The sequence below is a fragment of the Syzygium oleosum genome, unplaced genomic scaffold, assembly GCF_021117445.2.
Source record: "Syzygium oleosum isolate NSW1041296 unplaced genomic scaffold, Sole_v2.1 Sole_v2.50, whole genome shotgun sequence".
NCBI classification, from domain to species: Eukaryota; Viridiplantae; Streptophyta; class Magnoliopsida; order Myrtales; family Myrtaceae; genus Syzygium; species Syzygium oleosum.
In genome coordinates, this window is record NW_026607534.1 from 873,480 (window position 1) to 893,063 (window position 19,584).

Consider the following 19,584-nt stretch of genomic DNA (forward strand, 5'->3'; position numbering starts at 1 on the left):
TACCTTTTTGCTAATCAGCCTAAAAAACCGAATGTTTCGCTGGACCGAAGACTTGATAGAAGGTCCCCTCATTTTTCTAATACTATATATTGCATTTCCAAATCAATGTGTATCCTGTAATATGGATGATGTAGCTTAAATTGGAGCCGAGTGTTATTTTGCTGATCCTTTTGGGTGTCTCGTAGATAGTATGCTTCTTAAATAATTGGACTTCTCTAAGTGGATTTAGTCAGTCACTTGTGGCAAAGGTGGAAATTATCATCTCACTAATACATCAAATACCATCTTCTCGGGCGACACCCAATCATTTAACAATAATCGATTCGACATGGGTAAGCCGAGGGGCCGGACATTAGCATGGGTAATTACTAGGACCGATCTCGCCGTCATCTATAAATAGCGGCCGTGGCAAGTCTTCGAGACATAGGGAGACAAGAGTACTCACGCCCTCATTTCTCTCCTTTCTTAAGTTATTTAACTTGGTCGCCGGAGTGCTTATCCGGGGTCTTTCGCCGGACTTTCCCTCGTCCATTTATCTCTTCCGGGCACCGGCGGAGGAAGCCCAGGTTCCTAAAAGTGGGCTCTCTCAAGGGCAGGGAAGAGAGCACGTTAACGTTATCTGAAAGCTTGAATTGAAGAAACTCAAAAGTTGTCATTGGGTGTGAACCGTGAACTAATAAATTGAACTCCGATCCTTCTGACTAGAAGAAAATTTCAGTCCGATCCTTCGGCTGGTTTACGAAGACCTAAACCTTATTGCCTATACCTTTTTTTTAGGGTTAATACCACGAAAAATCCTAAACTTGTATATTTATGACAAATTTACTCCAAATTAATTTTTGATCACCAAAAACTCCAAATTGGTGCAACTGTGACAAATTTACCTTCTGTTAATTTACGTTAAATTTTGCCGTCAAATTACTGAGTTTGATGACACGTGGCAGTTGATGGGTGTACCGGTTTAGGGTTTTAGCTCTCTGTTTGTCACATGTTATGGTATTAATCCAATTTAACAGAGGGTATATTTGTCACAGGTGTACCAGTTTAGGATTTTTGGTAATCAAAAAATTAGTTTGGAGTAAATTTGTCACAGGTGTACCGATTCAGGATTTTTCATGGTATTAACCTTTTTTTTTTGTTGCCTACACCTTTCCAGCAAGACCGTTTCACCATATGATAGAAATAGGGTACTTTTCCACGAGCTGAACCCATCTCATGTCTCCAATTTGTCAAATTGTAGGATTCGCTCCACATGACTATCTAGTACCAATCAATGAAATAAAACCATCATAGGTAAATTCTCTAAACTAAGCCGTTCTTCTAATTTTTCGGCGCACTCGCTTCAAGATTGTTATGATCGCAGCAACATGTCGTAGTTGGGTTGATTTTGTCACGACTCAATGAGATATGTCATGATGTCTTTCCAGTAAGTGGGTCATATCAAGTTGTAATACATTTAACTTTATTGTACTACATTCTATTATGCTAATAAGACTAATAAATTCAATATCAAAGATCGGCCAACCGATTCATGTGTAATTATCACCCACTTGCTTTGGAATCGTCATGACGCATGAGAGTTAAGGGTTGGAAAAATACTTACATGATATCTGATGTTGTAATGCGTTGAAATTAGGTTCAATTTTTCGTGACTTATTATGTTTGTGTACATTCAAAGTTCATAAATTTTCTTGTTCATTTACAATATATCAATCTCCATCGCAGCCGGTGATAAGTTATTTTCGTACTTAAGCAACTTTTACGAACACTAAGACTGTGCAATGCTTAAATACTTACTAAACGACTCAATCCTCATCATTAGTTCTAGCATTAAAAATTTTTGTTACTTATTTCTAGCTTTTAACCGTCCAATCTTATCTTTTATATATTATGCAAAACCAGAGTTTGTATAAAAGTCGGGAAAAGGGTCAAAAAGTCATAAACTTATCGCATTTGTACCAATTTACTTCTAAACCTTTTGGCCTTGTGCCAATTCAGTCATTTCGGCTAATTTTGGCTAGACATTACAGACGTGGACGTCGGTCGACCTATGTGACACCAACGATGACGGCGACCCTTGCCCAGGCAAGGCCAACTCACCTAACCATCGTCTATGGCTAGTCACCAGCAAAAAGAAGAAAAAAGGAAAAAAGAAAAGAAAAAACTAAAAAATATAAAAATATATATATTAAAATATTATTAAAAATTATTCACGTCCGCCAACTGCACGTAGGCTAAATGATGTAAGTAATATCGACCAAAATTAGTGGAAGGACCGAATTGGCACAAAGTCAAACGTTTAAGATTAAATTTGCACAATTAAAAGGTTTAGTTTTAAATTGGCATCAATATAATAGATTTAGGACTTTTTTAATACTTTTCCCTCTAGAAATCTAACACTGCCTTAAAAAAATAACTCTTTTTTAGAAAGAGTAATTACTTTTCAGAGAGATTACGTGCTTTAGGCAAAATTGTCCAAAAAGTCATAAATCTATCGTATAACGATCAATTTAATCCTAAATCTTTCAGTTATGTCATTTTAGTCTTAAACCTCTCGACGATTTACCAATTTAATACAAAATCTTTTCACGATTTGCCAATTTAATGCTTCCAACTAATTTTGGCCGAAAATCGCGGACGTTGACATCAATCTGGCACGTAGGACGGTCAGTACTGACGTGAACACTAGTTTGCATTCTTAAAATGATTTTCTAAATTTTTTATGACTTTTTTTGAATTTCTTCTTATTTTTTCCGTTTTCTTTCCTTTTTTTTTTCTTTCTTCCTCTGCTGGTCACTGAGCCTCAGTGATGGTCAGCGACTAGCAATAGGCAAGGTCTGGTCACCAACCATTGCCAAGGCCCGGTGACCGACGGAGGAAGAAGGAATAAAAATAGAGAGAGAAAACGAAAAGAAAAAAAATCAAAAAATTTACTTAAAAAATCAGAAATTTTTGAAAAAGTGTAAAAGTTGTTTACGTTAGTGCCAGCTGTGCCACATTAACGGTTGGTGTCCACATCAATTATTTCCGACCAAAATCTGCTAGAAGGATTAAATTGGTAAATCGTCTAAAGGTTTATGACCAAATTGGTAAATCGTTTAAAAGTTTAGGACTAAATTGGTAAATTGTCAAAATATTTAGGACCAAATAATTGGCACAATTGAAAGGTTTAATCTAAATTGAGAAATCATAAAAAAGACTAGACTTCAGCTGTCGTACAATAGATTTAAGACTTTTTGAATAATTTTCTCACGTGCTTTAACAACTTATCTATACAATTTTTTTGGCCAACTTTCGACTTATGGTGTCCACCTCCTAAATTACCATCAAACGCTTACAATAAAGTTATGTGTAATTTAGTGAAGCGAAAGAAAGCCTAATGGTGGGCGCTTTCCTTCCCTCAGAGAGGTTCTGGGTTCGAATCCCCGCTCAGTTCCGTAATTTAAGTGGGGGGCCTTGGCGGTGGGTTGCTGGGCTAGTCTCCCCTGAGATATAGGCGCCTCGATTACCTGTGCGGGCTCGTCCCCGGGGAATGGTGGCAGATCCTCGGTTACAAAAAAAAAAAAAAAAGCCTAATGGTGACTTTACGATTACTTGAGAAAAACTAGAACATGAAGGAAATTTAAAAACGTCAAGTCGATTACAACAATTCAAAAATCATGCATGCACCTAGTTTGTGCATGAAGGCTGATATATTTAAGCCAATACACCGTTTTGTCTCGCTTTTTCAGTCTTGGATTAATATCATAAAAAACTCCAAACCGATACATCTGTGATAAATTTACCCCAAACTAATTTTTTGATAACAAAAAATCCTAAATTAGTACACCTGTGACAAATATACCCTCCGTTAGTTTTCGTTAAATTTTACTGTCATATTGGTAAGTTTAAATGACACGTGGCAGTTAATGCATGTATCAATTTGGTGTTTTATCCTCAATTTGTCGCAACTGTACTAGTTTGTGATTTTTTTATTAATCCAATTTAATGGAAGGTAAAATTGTCACAAATGTATCAATTTGGGATTTTTTATGGTTAAAAATTAGTTTTGCCTAAATTTATCATAGTTGTACTAATTTAGGGTTTTTTGGTGGTTAAAAAATTAGTTCGGGATAAATTTATCACAGGTATACTGATTTGGGATTTTTTGTGATATTAACCTTCGGTCTTCGAAAATATCATATATGAAATAATGAAAAAACCTAACAATTACATTCCGGCCACCCCCTTCTTGGACCACTCAAGAACTAACTACCCTCACCAATTTCCACCATTAAAAGGAGTTGCTATCATTTTTCTTTTTAGGGTAACTTTCAATCTATTGTCTTTTTACATATATATTCACTTTTGTACATGAGCCTAATGCCTGTTTAACCCTAGTCCTAACGACCACATCTTTTTTTCTTTCTTGCTTTTACTTAAGTATGAAAAAATTCTTTTTAGTCTGTATATATTGTTTCCAATAAAATCATTTATAATACTCAAATTGTCTTTTATATATATATATATATATATATATATATATATATATATATATATATATATTCCTGATCATCAGTTTTTAACAAATTATATAACATCAATTGAAAAATTCATCTAAAAAATTTATTATAGAGCGGTCGGGCATGTGCCAAGCAATTAGTGTATTGAGTCAAATGCAAATTTTTCGAGTTGATATTAGCACGTTTTGAAGTATTTTTGGGTGTTTCGTGGTAAAAGATATCATTAGGTATCTGCAAGATCTGAAAAAGCTAAAACGTAAAAAACCATTCAAAATGGAAAAATAATAGCAAGTATTTAGTTTAGAGAGACATTTTGTAGTCGATGGGCGAAAATTTGTAGTCGATGGACGGAAATAGAACTGACGTATTTTAAACAGTTAGGATAGAAGGGATATCGCGAAAAATCCAAACTGATACACATGTGATAATTTTACCAAAAACTAATCTTTTAACTACAAAAAACTCCAAACTGCTACACTTGTGACAAGTTTATCTTCTGTCAATTTCCGTTAAATTTCATTGTCAAATTTCTGAGTTGGATGGCATGTGGTAGCTGACGCACATACTAGTTTGGGGTTTTACCCTCTATTTGTCACAGGCGTACTAATTTGTGATTTTTTTTTGTATTAATCAAATTTAACGGATGGTAAATTTGTCACAACTGTACCATTTTGGGGTTTTTGGTAGTAAAAAAATAAGTATGGGTAAAATTATCATATGTATAGCAGTTTGGAATTTTGGTAGTCAAAAAATTAGTTTGTGGTAAATTTGTCACAAGTGTACCGATTTGGTGTTTGTCGTGGTATTAACCTTTACAAAAATGTGAAAGGTCAATCAATAATAAAAAAGATAAAAAAAAATACTCTAATTGCTTGTTTAGATAGATTTTCATTTTACTCTTTTTCCTTAAAATCTTGCGATGGATTTGGTTTTTCCTCAACTCAAAACGCTTGAAACTTTTACATATACAAATGATGACCGGTCTATATATTATATTTATATAGTTTCTTTTCATAATTTCGAAATTATTTCAAATTTCGGTGGAAAGCGATATTTTTTACTTTTTCAAAAAGACAAACAAAAGAATTGCGAGATTCTCCGTCGCCGTGTTTCTTGCTTTCCCAGAAGCACAACGAACAGCACCCGCCGAACCCGCCTCCCGCTCCGTCGTCGCCGGACGAAAAAACCAAATACGCTCTCTCGATCATCTTTCTTCAAGGGTCGCCGCCAGTCTCTCTCCCCTTTCTCACTCCCTAGAGGCACCGCTTCTGCTGAAGAAAGACCAAAATTTCTTTCCTTCTCTTGCTGGGTTCCGGCGAACACTGACCCGCAGCTCGTTCGCCACGAACGAAACAAGTTGCAGAATCGGAAAAACCCTGAGAAGAGGACGGGCGGGCGGGCTCCGTAAGCAAAGAACCTCTGGCCCTTCTTCTTCTCCGGCGAACGAGCAGTTACAGAATCGGAAAATCCCCCCAGAAGAGGACGGGGCTCCGTAAGCAAAGAAGCTCCCTTGCAGAGGGTTCGCCCTTCTTCTTCTTCTTCTTCTCCTCCCATTCTCTCTCTGGACCACGAAGTCGCTTTCCATGACCTCCATGTTCAAAGCTCTCCTCTGCGAATGAACATTCGGGCGCGCGCGTTACCAACCGGTATTAATGCGAAAGACGGGACAAAAAAGGCAAAAAAAAATTGGAAAAAAAAATAGAGGCTTTCTTCCACCGTCCGCTGCGACAGCCGGTGACGGGCAGAGGATGCCGTCAACCGGTTCTCCAGGTTGCCCGGGGATTAGGAGAGGGGACGGACGGACGGACGAGATCGATCCGCTCGGTATCCGACGGCTGTGCTAGGAGGCGGGCCCCACCGGAGGAGCTCAACCCCCGAGGGGGGGGGGGGGGGGGGGGTCGGGTTCGTAGAAATTCTGGCGATTCTCTCTGCGTCATCCATAATAGCACTCACTCACTCGGTCAGCTCTGACTGTCTCTCTCTCTCTCTCTCTCTCTTCGTCGCCATCGCAGGTACAAGGCTCCCGCAGCTCGGCCGCTCTTCTCCGATCGCGGGGCTTAGGGTTTTCTCCGCTCCGTTCTCCGCCGCGGCTCCGGCTGGTAAAATCTCCCGACTCCCTCCCCGATTCCTCTCTTCCGGTGCTGCTGCTTCTGCTCCTGCTTCTTCTGCTCCTGCTCGATGGCTTTTCGCCGGCGGCAATCGCGCCGGAGGTTTCGCGGACTCGCGTCCGCTGCCGAGTCCTGTGATGATGCTCCGTCGTGGTTGTCTCTGTCTATCGGTAGTATCGGATTGGAGCTAGGTGGACTTGTGTTGCTTGGATTTCGAGTGCTTTTTCTTCGTCTGGCTATTGCCCGAGCGTGTTTTTTTGTTTCGTCACAGATTCGATTTTCGTTGTTTTTTTTCCTTTGGCTTTTTGTGCTTTCTGTTCTTCTCTGTTTCGGTCGAGCTTTGTGGCTTTAGTCTGAGTGCGGAAGATGAAATTTTGCAGTGGCTGAGATTTCGTTCCGTCGATTCTTCGCCGGTTTTTGAGTGGGGGCAGTTTCTACTTTCTAGAGTACCTTGAATTGCTTTTGACTATGCTAGAGAACCTTGGTGACCAGGTGGTTTGTGTGTGTTTTTTTCATGGCTTAATGTGGAGTGTTAATTAGCATGATTTAACTTAGTACTTTGTTTGAACGTGGCTGCTGCTGTGAAGGCTTTTGGATGAAATTGAGGCATGCTTTGGAGGAGAAGGGGTACTCCTGAGTAGGAAATAATTTGTGGTGGCAAGGTGGCCTGTGGCTCTACGAAACACAGCTTCCCAGTTTGCAACAACAGTGCCTAAATATACGGATTACCACCAGCAGGTAAAGCCTTTACCGACAACGAAAACCGCAATAATAGCAAATGAAACCACGGTTATGTGAAATTTTGTACTAGTGTTAAAAGTCACCATGTATTATTGTTAGTCAGGGCAACCTTGTTCACCTAGGTGCGTGGTAGAAATCAAAGTGAAAAGATGTGGCAAGCATAAAAACAACTGCAAATAATAATTTGGGAATTCTCGGATATTTTTCCTTTTGTATTTCCTCCGCTTGGTCCTTCTCTCGCTCTCTTATGGTGATCTGTTCTTGAACCAAGATACTGATGCTGATTTTAAGTTGTGTATTATATCTAATGAGTTTAAAGATTCTTGAGCCCTGAAGAAAGAAGATGAGAGATCACATTGCCTACATAACAAGGGACATAAGATTATAATGTGCTTATATATTCTTAGCATACATATATCTGTTTGTCTGTACACAAGTAATGTCTTTAATGTTCACTCATTTTAAATGGTCAATGTGCCTGTGTTTAGGCTTGTATCCTAACTTGTCATATTAATATTGGAACTCACATGGATTTGTCTGTATGATATGCGGAATAACTTATAAATTTTATATAAAAAATTATTTGTCTTCCCATTTTAAATATGGAGTACATCAATTTTAATTACTAAATTATCGTATGCTCTGAAGTTAGCATTAGGTCTCAATTTTGAGAAAGCTTTTGACCAGTTACTATAAGGACACAAACTTTGTGCAGTATAAAGACACAGACTTTCCATATCCATTGTAACTTAAGATGGTGTTTGGAGAATCTGATGTTCGATGGCTTGTCTAATTCAGTAGCTTTCTTGTGGCGTTGCTCTTATTTTGTGCTGATATTACTGGTGGCGTGATACTAAGCTATCTTTTTAAGAATACATGATGATATTGAACTCTGATATGCCAATAATTAGATTTTTTTTTTTGGTTGGAATAATAATTAGACTAGTTCAGTGGCTTTCTTTGTGTCTGTTTGGCCTCTTATCCAGTGACTCTCTTTGTTCTTGGTTGGTGAGGATAGATGATGGACTGTGGCTCGCGTAAGGAAGTACTTGAGATTGTGTCTCCAGAGACCAAGGCCGAGAATTCATGTGGAGCAATCAGTGTATGAAGATGTCACATGCGCAAAATTAACAAAAAGTTAGCTGAGAGGCTCTAGATGTGTGCTTTATCGTAATTAGTTGAATTGGTTGGATACTTGTTAGCCTGCTGTCCAGATAGGGAAGTATTTTGTTAAGATGTACATGTTCAATCTCACTTTTGGTGGAAAGCTAAAACGAATCTACTAGGTTCAATGACAATTAACGACCAAGGCTTTATTTCAGGATACCTCAACTATTTACTTGGAAATGAATATCTCTTGCAACTTAGGACTTTGTACATGTCTGGATTGATGTAAAATAACGGCCGATGTTCTAATATGTACCTTTTAAATGAGAGGATTTGGTGGCAACATTTTGACACAGTATTATGCAGACATGTATTTAGGCTGTGGTTTTTTTAGACGTCAGAATTGTATGTGCCTCCTACATTCTAGATGCTTACATCAGAACTCAGAAGTCCTTTCTTGAAGATGGTTGGGGTCTGTTGGAATTGTTTTTTGATGTATTTATGTCATCTACTTCTCTTGCTCCTGGCTGTAGTAGGTACTCCTGCTTATACATCTGAAGTGAAAATTTTATTTGCGTCATATTTGCCTCAAAGCTCTATCATTAAGTTTGTGTGTGGGGAAAAGGGAGAAGGGAAAAAACTGAAAGGAAGAAGAAGAAGAAAGTGCCTCCTAAAACTTCTATTTCCCTGATTGAGTGTCGGCTCTTTTTGAATGACTTCTACTGTAGTAGAACTTCCTCTTGTCTTATGTGGTGACATGCCCTTATGTGAAGCCTACTAGTTATCAATGCATGGAGGGTGCGTTAGTTCTTCTGCTGATCTCCCGGTGACACGATGCAGATCTGTCTTACGTGAGCCAAGTTTTGGAATTCATTTCTGAATTCTGTTTGCTCAATGTTGATGATTAACCATGTTCTGAGCTCAGTGTACTTCTCAGTCTGTCTTCTTTCTAGTTTTTGGTTCAAGTACTGATCCTATGACAGTGTTTCTTACCGGAAGAAATTAGCGGGATTTTCTCTTACTGCCTTCGAGAACTTATAAGCTTGGCGCGGTGCTTGTTTCATCAGGTACTGTTGACTGATGTAGCTTGTTTTACCGTTGGAACCACTGTTTGGCATGAGCTGCAGTGTTTGCGTGGGCCATCATCATCCCCTTGCGAAATGGGAATGGAAGAAACAGTGGAAGGTGCAAATTCGAAAGGTAATTTAGGGCAAATCACAAGTTCACATAGTGTTAGCTGTATTTAGTATTTAGTGATAGTGTATATCCTTTATAATACAGGAAATATAGGAGTTGTTGATTCGGGGTTCTTTTTTCTCTAGACTTCCTATAATGCTTTCCCTACTTCTTGCAGTAATAATCTCAAGGACAGGGTTTGCAAATTTGCATCATATCTGTTTTTATATATAGAGTTACCCGTGTGAGTGGTGTCAATGCTGTTAATCTTTTAGTAGACTCTTGTTCTTCCCAGTTTTGCAACAAATAACAGTTTCTGCTTTCCCTTTTGAGATATGGAGCCTCCAGCCTCTGAAGCTATTTAAAGTAGGTTGATTGACCCAATTTGACTTGGGGCTGGGCTGCTGGAGTATTCTTTAAACCTGAGTCTGACATGGATGATGGTGGGCATCGCGAAAATGGAAGACACAAAACAGATCAGTATAAAAGTGCTCAGAGCCAGGTATTGAAAGCAAACTTTCATGACGCCTCTTTTATAATGAATTGGCTCTACTACCGAAAAAAAAATAAAATTGGGCTTTGCAAGATTGGTGCTTCTACTCAGTCATCTGCTTTGCGTTGCAGTGGTTGATGCAACATCAGCCTTCAATGAAGCAGATAATGGGTATTATGGCCGAGAGAGATGCAGCTCTTCAAGAAAGAAATTTAGCCCTTTCTGAGAAAAAGGCAGCAATTGCAGAGCGGGACATAGCATTTCATCAAAGAGATATTGCTATTGCTGAAAGAAATAATGCTATCCTAGAACGAGACAACGCCATTGCAACTCTTCAGTATCGAGAAAGCTCCTTGACTAGTGGTAACATTTCCTCATGTCCCCCAGGATGTCAGATTTCTCGAGGCGTGAAGCACATGCACCATCCACAGCAGCAAGTGCATCACGTATCCAGCATGGGTGAAGCTGCTTACGGCACCAGAGATATGCACACAAGTGATGCCCTGCCGATATCCCCAGTTGCATCTGAGGCAACAAGATCACGGCAGACGAAACGGACAAAAGAGGCCAAGGCAATGGCAAATAGTAAGAAAGCTCCAAAAACTCCTAAGAAGGTTAAGAGGGAAACCGATGACCTGAATAAGCTCTTGAACGGAGATGATGGTTATAACAAGCCATTTGGAGTGCCAAAGTCTGACTGGAAGGGTCAGGACCTTGGGCTGAACCAGGTAGCTTTTGATGATTCAACTATGCCTTCCCCTGTATGCTCATGCACTGGACTTGCAAGGCAATGCTATAAATGGGGCAATGGGGGTTGGCAATCTTCGTGTTGCACGACCACCATCTCTATGTATCCCCTGCCGGCTGTGCCAAACAAGCGCCATGCTCGAGTTGGTGGCCGGAAAATGAGTGGAAGTGCTTTTGGCAAGCTGCTGAGCCGCCTTGCAGCAGAAGGCTATGACCTCTCAAGTCCAGTGGATCTAAAGGACCACTGGGCCAAGCATGGAACGAACCGTTACATCACAATCAAGTAGCTGTTAGTGAAGTCTCCAATTTGCAGGAGGAATAAAATGGTGGCACAACTGGTGAATAGGAGGTACATTCCCTTGGTCTTTCTCGTAAAGATATGTGAGGATTCAGTAATTAGCGATAGCCACTAGCGTGAAGCGCAACAATGGTTAGACGACGAACAGATAGGAGATAGTTTGTGTAACATGTTAGACGGAGTCTTTGTGGGGGCACTTTATGATTGTAAAAGTTTCTCTTCACCTCTCTTACCCTTCATGAAACGGGATCCTTGTTATGATGCCTGAAGAGGTGGGATGTCCCCTTGCCCCCAAATATTTTTTAGGCATGCAAAAATTTGCTCTGTAGCCGCCTGGGCTGTAGCTGTAAAATAACTGTAAAGAGTTGAATCTTATGGTTTTGCTGTAACTTTGGAGTAGAAGTGTTGGACTGCGTTCTGTCAAACCATCTGAGGAATTTGGCTTTGTCGGTTTTGGTTGGGTGTGGTTCTGAATCCTTTCGTTGAGTTATGAGCGGTGACTTCAACCTTGAAAAGGCGGTTATGTCATGTTACAAATTGGCTCAGCTTTGGATGTCTGTCTTTGTCTGACTTAACAAATCAGAAGTCTTATGGTTTGTCTTGCGGGACAAGATAAATTTAGACGGACAACTTTCGCGACGAATATAGAATACAAGAGAGATGCCTTTAGGTACTGCCGGTCTTAGTGGATGCAGAATTATCTTTTTCATAGATTGGTGGTAGATTGAATATATCTTGCATACATGGAGGGTTTTTTGCACCAATGTGGTGTTGACTATACAACCCTTTCTCCTATTAACTCATCGAATCTTTATCTTATATACGCAACGTTAATAATGTTACTTAATCGTTGAAAGCAATCAATCATGATAAAGTTAAATGGTAAACCTTATGTGATTCTACTTTTCAAGATTATTATGGAAAAAATTATCCAAAAAATCTTAAACTTATTGCACTTTTGCCAATTCATACTTAAGCCTTTTATTTGTGTCAATTGAGTTTTAAATTTTCACATTTTGTCCATTGAGTCACAATTTTGGTTGGAAATCGCGGATGTAGACGCCGCGTCCTACATGGCACGGCCAATAATTTTTAATAATATTTTAATATATTTTCGAATTTTTAATATTTCTTATTTTTTACTTCTTCTTTTCTTTTCCTTCTTTCTTTTTTTTTTGTTTTTTAATTTTTTTCCTTTTCTCTTCTTTTCTTTTTCCTTTTTCCCTTTTTCTCTCCATTGGCCATCGCCAAGCCTCGTCGATGCCACTGGCCTCAAGTGAGGGCAACCCTTCGCTAGATTGGGCGAGGGCCGTCCTTGTTGGTAGGTGGTGACTCACTCGAGATGCCTAGCGTATGTTTGACAGAATGCTCCTGAGAGGTGTTCGGTTCGAACCTTACTACCATCTTTCATGTTTTGCCTTGTTTTTGGTAAGACTCAAGGCCGAGCGGTATTCGCAATGCTTTTGAGAAATTCATTGAAAAATCTGAGTCGCTATTTGATGATTGGTAACTTTGTTGCTATTCTAAATGCTGATTTCATACAAGAAAAAACTTCAATCTCTCGACTAAATCCAACCATTTCGGTGCATATGAACTGTTCGATGAAATGCCTCCGTAAAATTGTTACTTGTAGATTGAGCATGTTTTTCTTTGAAAAATGCTTCAGCCCTTTTTCATCTAATCTGACCAAGCCCAAACTTTCTAAGGCCTAAACCAGCCCAAAATTTGCCTGTCGTAATTGGGCTGAAGTTTGATGTAAATGAGTTTGGGTCCAACCCAGTTTTAGCAATTGGGCTTCCGTTTGCTCCTTTTCTGAAAAGACTTGAGATTGAGCCCATTTGTGTCCTCAGCCCAAATCAATAAGACCAATGGCAGCCTATATTCTGGCTGGGCACTGGGCCCAGCCCGGGTCCCTGTTTTCTCGATAATAAAAAAAAATATTAAAATAAAAACTAATAATAAATTCCGAGAATAAAAAATTAGAAAATTGCTTAGACAAATAGGCCTTGGTTAGGTTATTAGAATTAGCTTAGTTTCATTTAGTTCATGTACACATGGTTTAGAGTCTTAGTAAGTACCTTTGTTATAGTTTAGTTTTGGGTTAAGGTTAATACCACGAAAAACCCTAAACTGATACATTTATGACAAATTTATCAAAAACTAATTTTTTGACTATCAAAAATCTAAACTGGTACACATATGACAAATTTACCTTAAACTAATTTTTTGATCACTAAAAACCTAAATTTGATACATTTGTGACAAATAATCAAGTTTAGGTGCCGAAATGACACTAGTTAGATAACTAGTTAATCAAGTCTCCGATCCTAGATTTCTAGTTAAGTAGGAAGTGAGGTATACTTTTACACCTCACTTGATTTCTGGCCGACCCCAATAAGTTAGTGGCGACTCTTCATATAAAATTATTACAGGGTTAATGGAATTTAAACAAAAATTCTAACGTCATACGAGGTAAGGATTTGGGAGAACCCATGCCAAGTTTGAAGCCGAGTAGGGACCGTTGGTCCTAACTCGACATTACTTCAAAACCTGTCGTTTTCATCCGATGGAAAAAAAGGTTGCAACAAACTAATATATGGGGAGAAGGCCTGAATTTCAGGTTTGGGATAAATCTAGGCAAAGATCCGTAACACCGATAAAAATCAAGAATATTTTGTTCGAAACTCTTAAAATTTCGGTTTTTCTCTTTCTTATGCTTTTTTTTCTCTGTGTAGGTGTTTTTTTTTTCCAAAGGGAAACAATGTATTCCTTAGAAACCAGTTTTCTCCTGTTTGTGATCTAATTATATCAAATGAAGGATACCAATCTTTTTTTGCTTATACCAATCTGAGTTTATGGAAAGAAGCAGAAATTTCATTTCGTGGAATACTGGAAATTGATAAAATAACTCAAAGGATATATTCATGAGATGTTTTATACCAATCATTCGAATCAAAATGATACACACATTCACAAAAATAGTTAAAAGATCTATTCATAATGTGAAAAGAAACAACAAAACAAGCTCTGATACCAATAAAACATCAATGACCGTTTACTGCATTAGGGATTGGCGTTTCTCTCACGTTGGAAGTTTTTGAATCTTTGCCTCTTCCATTGTCTGTATGTAGACACTCCGGATTAGGACTGATCTGTCATGAAAGACTCGAGCTATTAGCACCCCCAGTGCGTCGACGGGAAAAGTACAAAAGACGTCCACATCTGCGTTTGCCGCGCCACGTAGGACGGTCGGCGTCCACGTCCTCGAGTCCGCCCAAAATTGGATGTATGGACTCAATTGATACAAATATGAAAAAGTTTATGACTAAATTGATCTAATTAAAAGGTTTATAACTGGATTGGTACCGATACAAGAGGTTTTAAGACTTTTTTTGGGCACTTTTCCTGTTCTTCTACCTACTATAAAGATCCTGTAATGCTAGATTACAAACTATTTCCTCTTAAGAAAAGATAGACTTAAAGGTCTATGAAAATATACCTTCGTAGACTTCGGCTTTCCTCTCCAGACAAGCTTATGCTTCTGTGTTACATACCCGTCATCGTTTCGGAGGTTCTTCTATGCTTCTGAAATGCCTCTGCTTCTTGTTGTGGTCATAAACCAGCACTCATATGTCTCATTTTAATCTTACGCCTCCTTGAACTATAGTTTATTTCTAGAAAATTGTATATATTATCCTTCTGAAATAGTGATACTTATGTAAAATTCCTTTTTCATCAAAATAAAAATTTTGAAAGTGAATAATGATACTTAAAGTAAGGGTTTGCTCTAGGCACAAAAGTAAATTTGTTTCATTGATGAAGGCTGCCCAAATTACACGCGAACCATGTCTCCAAATGGTACAAAGAGAGACTCTTCCACAATGCACGAATTGCCATTGAAATCAACAGATTGGAGGGCAACAGAACGACAGCCGTGAACTGTGACGGTGTTAGTTGTAGTAGCGACTGCCTCAACGTGGATCGCCGTCTTCATGCCTTTTTCGCGAAGGTCGGATAACGGACACATGAAATTGGTCGAGCCCGGCATGCTCAGCAGAATGGTTCTCTTGCCTCCGTTGTAGGATTTTAGAGCTTTGCCTCTCCTGCAGCTCACGTAATCTTCTCTCGTTCACCATGTCCACCTTATGGCCTTCCTCGTATTCGAACACTAAAACAAGGATTTTATTTTCAGAGTTCATCTTTTTATTCATTCAAACCCTTGTCTATAATAAAACAGGCGGTCTTTCGATCATTTCTCGGGGAGAATCCTTAGATAGAAGATATTTCTATGTTTTGTTGGTACGAATGCGATGGAACTTTTTTGGCTATTTTTGCACTAAGATAAAGGATTGAACTGCCAGTGAAAGACTTAAGAGCAGACCGATACATCACTTGGAGATGATATGTAGAAGCTATTGTGAATCAAGTAAAAACTTCGAATTTCCAACAAGTTGCCGCCACATCCATTAGGGGTGTCAATGGGTCGGGTCGGGTCGGGTTTTCATGATACCCGACCCGACCCAAATATTAGACATATGTGTTCGACCCGACCCGAAACAAGACCCGAACAAGATAAAGGTACACGATCGGGCCGGGTCATGTCGGGTCGGGTCGGGACGGGTTTTGTGTTTCAAACAATGAATTCAGAGATAGAGATAGAGAGAGAGACGCACATGTCAACATGAAAAGTTGAAAATGTTACGGACCGATAGAAACCAACCCATTTTTCTTTAGAACCATAGCTACAGCAGAATCATTATAAACGCAATGCCATGAGTAACCAGTAGAAGTTCCAAAATTCTCCACTAAACAATCATGTTCATCTCACAAACACGAAAACAACGAAGCCAAATCACACAAGCGCAAAGACCATCGATCACGGAGAAGTGGGCTCACCCTGAGGAGAGGAATGAGGCGGCGATCATTGAGCTCGCAGTAGTCGATCACTCGATCGACCTCCTTCAGAGCGCTCCAACCTTTGGCTATCAGCTCCATGGCCTTCTTGTTCCTGCTGTGCATGCCTCTCTGTGGAGCCAGCAAAGAAAAAGAATGAGGCCGGCGAAGGAATTAAGGCAGAATGTCGACACCCATTTGCGCAGAGAGGATGGTGGAATCACGTACTCGAGGATGGAACATAAACTGACGACTACGACGACGAGGACGACAAGAAAAGGTAAAATTTGAAAAAGGAAAGGAGGAAAGAAGGGTCGTTACATACATGTTGGGAAATCAAAGGGTCAATCTCTGATTCGTGCCCCCGAGACGGCGACGCCTTGGTCATCTTGCGAGGATCGTGAGTCGCCGAGAAGCGATCGCCGCTCAAGAGGTCGTCGCCGATGGCGTCTCTGGACCGCTTGCGGTGGCGGCTCCCAGGGACAAAGACGGCGGCGGCGGCGTTGTTATCGCCGGTCGATGATTTCGCCGCGCAGAACTCAGGGATAATGGGGTATTTCCGGAGGCGGCGGCGCGATGGCCGCGAGATCTGGTCGAGCGGCGTGGTCTCCAGCAGAAGGATGAAATCCTCCGCCGCCTGGCTAGGGTAGAAACAGGTCGTCTCGTTGGTGAGCTTGAGGACGCCGCGGCCGTCGATCTCGGCGACGCCGCTGAGGGTGATGTTGCCGGCGGCGGCGGCACGGTGGAACCCGGGGAAGAAGAAGTCGGTGGTAGTGTCCTGGGAGGAAGAGGGATCTTAAGGGTTTTGGTTATTGTTTGGATTGGCTCATTGTTTGGGTTGGGTTTGGGTACCCAAGCCCAATAGATCCAAACAATACCCAATTCTTTTTACTGTGTTACCAAAATAAGTTGAGACCCAACCCGACCCAATAAGAAAATTTCGTGTTCGGATCGGGTCGGTTCGTATTTCAATTCGGATATTATGTTTGGTTTTGACACCCCTAACATCCATATAAATACTAGTGACATGATGACGTGGTATTATGCGCAGTTAGTCCAATAAAATGCTCTGGCTGATGATTGTCAAGGGTTATTATGCTCACAAGACAAAAGAACGTTCGAAGGTCATTCATTGACGAGGAACTTTTCACCGTCAGCCCAAATCTGATGGTCTCCCCGAGTGCAGCAACCTGTGATCGGGTGTTCCACACAATAGGCCGCCGGAGTGGCTGCAAGCAGAAGAACAAGTAGAGCACTTATGGCCATTTCCATGTTTGAAGTAACTTCTTTCCTAAACATGGGGTAATTTGGGAAATCTTTGCTTCTGAACGACATAAAAAAGGGGAAGCAGATTTTAGTACTCGTTTAGGCTCCATTCGTTTTACAAAAAATAACTTTCAGGAAAATGTTTTCCGGATTTTCTGACGTTCGTTTCACGGAAAATAAACTAGTTATGGAAAGTATTTTCCCTCAATGGAAAAAACCCTTTTAAAAGTGAGGAAAATGTTTTCATCTTTTTGAAAATAGGAAAACATTTTGCCTCTTCCTTCTTTCATCATTCATTTTAGTTATTTTAATTTTTTAATTTTAATTATCATTTTTATTTTTATTTCTTTTCTTCTGTTTTTTTACCGTCTTCCCTGGCCGGTCGTCAGCCACGGTGAAGGCCGTTGACCGGCTGGAGAAGAAGGTTAAAAAACATAAGAAAAAGAAAAAAAAAGGAAAAAAAGGAAAAAGAAAAAAGATAATTTAAAAATCGATTTTAAAAATAAAAAATAAAAAATAAAAAAGTATTAAAAGTAGTGTATGTAGGAAAATTTGATTTGATTTTCCATACCGAATAGCGGAAAATATTTTCCAAATCTTTTTCAGATTTCAACCGAATACCGGACAATTGTGCTATTTTCCTGGAAAATAACTTCTTGGAAAACATTTGAAACGTTATATTTTTCGTGAAACGAATAGAGCCTTAGTGTCAAAGGAGTTCCATAGTTCGCTTGTTTAAGAGAAAATAAATTCTCTTCACGAATGTTCTCCGACGAAATAATTGTGAAAAAAAAAATCAATCTGAATTTCTGTTATTTGGTTGGCACCTGCAATCAAGTTTGTGGTCATGTTAAAGGATTTCTTGAATTGCACTTTGGCACCATGTTAAAGGATTTCTTTACCAAGCCAGAAGCGTTGGGTTTTGGTTTTAAGTATATACATGTCTATTCACACGAGTACACAAAACGTGCAAAGGTAGATCATGGCGAACTTTTCACCGGATGAACTAAGGGTGCGTTTGTTTTGCGAAAAATTAAATGATAAAGGAAAATGATTTCTAGAAATGACATGTGTACACAAAACATGCAAAGGTAGATCATGGCAAACTATTCACTAGATGAACTAAGGGTGCGTTTGTTTTGCGGAAAACTCAACGATAAAGGAAAATGATTTCCCGGAAAGTATTTTCCAAGAAAACAGTTAGTTTTCCTTCGTTTGGTAATATGTAATCGAAATCGTTTTTTGACGTTTGGATTTTATTGGAATATGATTTAAATCTCATGTCTTTATCTCAGACAAAAAAAATCAAAATTTTTAATTATTTGTATTTTGATTATTTTATATTAAAAAATCGAATTTTTAATTATTTTTTTCTTTTCTTTTTCTTCTCTATCCTTTTCTTTCCTTTTCTTTCTCCTCCTTCCTCCGCTGCGACCGGCCGGCGACGACCCCAATTGAGCTCGAGCTCACCGGCCTTTGGCGAGTTGTGAGCCCGAGCTTGCCTGGATCTGGCGAGCTATGAGCTCGTTGAGTGAGCTACAAGTCCGAGCTCGCTTGGATTTGGCTAGCCGCTATCTCGCCGGCCTCGGCTGAGCCCTAGCTCGCCTGGATTTGCCGAGCCTCGAGCTCCCCGGCCTCGGGTGAGGTCGGGGAGAGGTCGAGGCGAGGTCGAGGCGGCGAGGTTGAGGTGAGGTCAAGGCGGTGAGGTTGAGGCGACGAGGTCGGGCCTCGCGCGACGCCGGCAAGCTCGAGCTCGCCAGATCCCGGCGAGGCTCGACCTCGTTGCGTTGAGGCCGGTGATACTCTAGCTCACCGGGATCTGGCGAGCTCGGCTGTCGCTGGCCCGCACTTGAGCTTGGCCGCCGCCAATGCCGGCGACCAGCGGAGGGAGTGTCGTGCCGCCGCCCTCCCTTGGAGCACGCTTGGAGGTACTTTCGTTCATCACGAATGGAAAGGTATCTCATCACTAGATGAACAACGGTCTCTCCTCGACCATACCTAACGAGACAACAAGTATTTGTTTTTCTAATATAGTCTATTTAGTATACATTTCATTTTAGAGTCGCCACTAATCTTTAATGGTAGACTAGAAACCAATCGAGACAGGGGAGATGTGACATCCGCAATTTTCTTCGTAGTTTCTAATATTTAAGATATTTAGTAGTGAGAATTATTAAGTTAAGAAAATTAGTTTAGCAATTGTCGACGGGGACTGATACGCTCCAAATTACGTATCGAATGAATTTCAAGCAT

At 40.0% G+C, this 19,584-nt stretch overlaps 2 protein-coding genes across 5 annotated transcripts; one reads left to right on the plus strand and one right to left on the minus strand.

Moving 5' to 3' along the window:
- Nucleotides 1-6,442: 6,442 nt before the first annotated feature.
- Nucleotides 6,443-11,597, plus strand: LOC115662119 (protein BASIC PENTACYSTEINE6). 4 transcript variants are annotated; one of them, XM_056307125.1, is made up of 6 exons: nt 6,443-6,601; nt 7,198-7,348; nt 9,526-9,658; nt 9,813-9,878; nt 9,968-10,136; nt 10,259-11,597. In XM_056307125.1, exons 5-6 carry the CDS (start codon nt 10,068-10,070, stop codon nt 11,159-11,161), a joined length of 972 nt encoding a protein of 323 aa, XP_056163100.1. In that variant the 5' UTR covers nt 6,443-6,601; nt 7,198-7,348; nt 9,526-9,658; nt 9,813-9,878; nt 9,968-10,067; the 3' UTR covers nt 11,162-11,597. The 4 variants fall into 4 exon arrangements, with proteins under 4 accessions (XP_056163100.1, XP_056163101.1, XP_030440162.1 ...); XM_056307126.1 differs by having other exon boundaries at nt 9,976-10,136; XM_030584302.2 differs by lacking the exon at nt 9,813-9,878.
- A 4,304-nt stretch (nt 11,598-15,901) lies between these two features.
- Nucleotides 15,902-19,273, minus strand: LOC130136780 (uncharacterized). The gene is made up of 3 exons (XM_056307113.1): nt 19,145-19,273; nt 16,391-16,843; nt 15,902-16,197 (listed from the first exon to the last, which is right to left on the minus strand). The coding sequence occupies exons 1-3, from the start codon at nt 19,271-19,273 to the stop codon at nt 15,997-15,999; spliced, it is 783 nt and encodes a 260-aa protein (XP_056163088.1). The 3' UTR covers nt 15,902-15,996.
- Nucleotides 19,274-19,584: the final 311 nt, after the last annotated feature.

Bases quoted from the DNA above. Each gene is read 5' to 3' on its own strand.
- LOC115662119 (XM_056307125.1), top strand. From the start codon at position 10,068: ATGGATGATGGTGGGCATCGCGAAAATGGAAGACACAAAACAGATCAG. The intron at 10,137-10,258 runs GTATTGAAAGCA...TTTGCGTTGCAG, and splicing joins ATAAAAGTGCTCAGAGCCAG to TGGTTGATGCAACATCAGCC.
- LOC130136780 (XM_056307113.1), bottom strand. From the start codon at position 19,273: ATGAACGAAAGTACCTCCAAGCGTGCTCCAAGGGAGGGCGGCGGCACG. The intron at 16,844-19,144 runs GTGAGCTAGAGT...TCTTCCTCCCAG, and splicing joins GCCGAGCTCGCCAGATCCCG to GACACTACCACCGACTTCTT. The intron at 16,198-16,390 runs GTATGTAACGAC...CTGGCTCCACAG, and splicing joins ACCCTTTGATTTCCCAACAT to AGAGGCATGCACAGCAGGAA.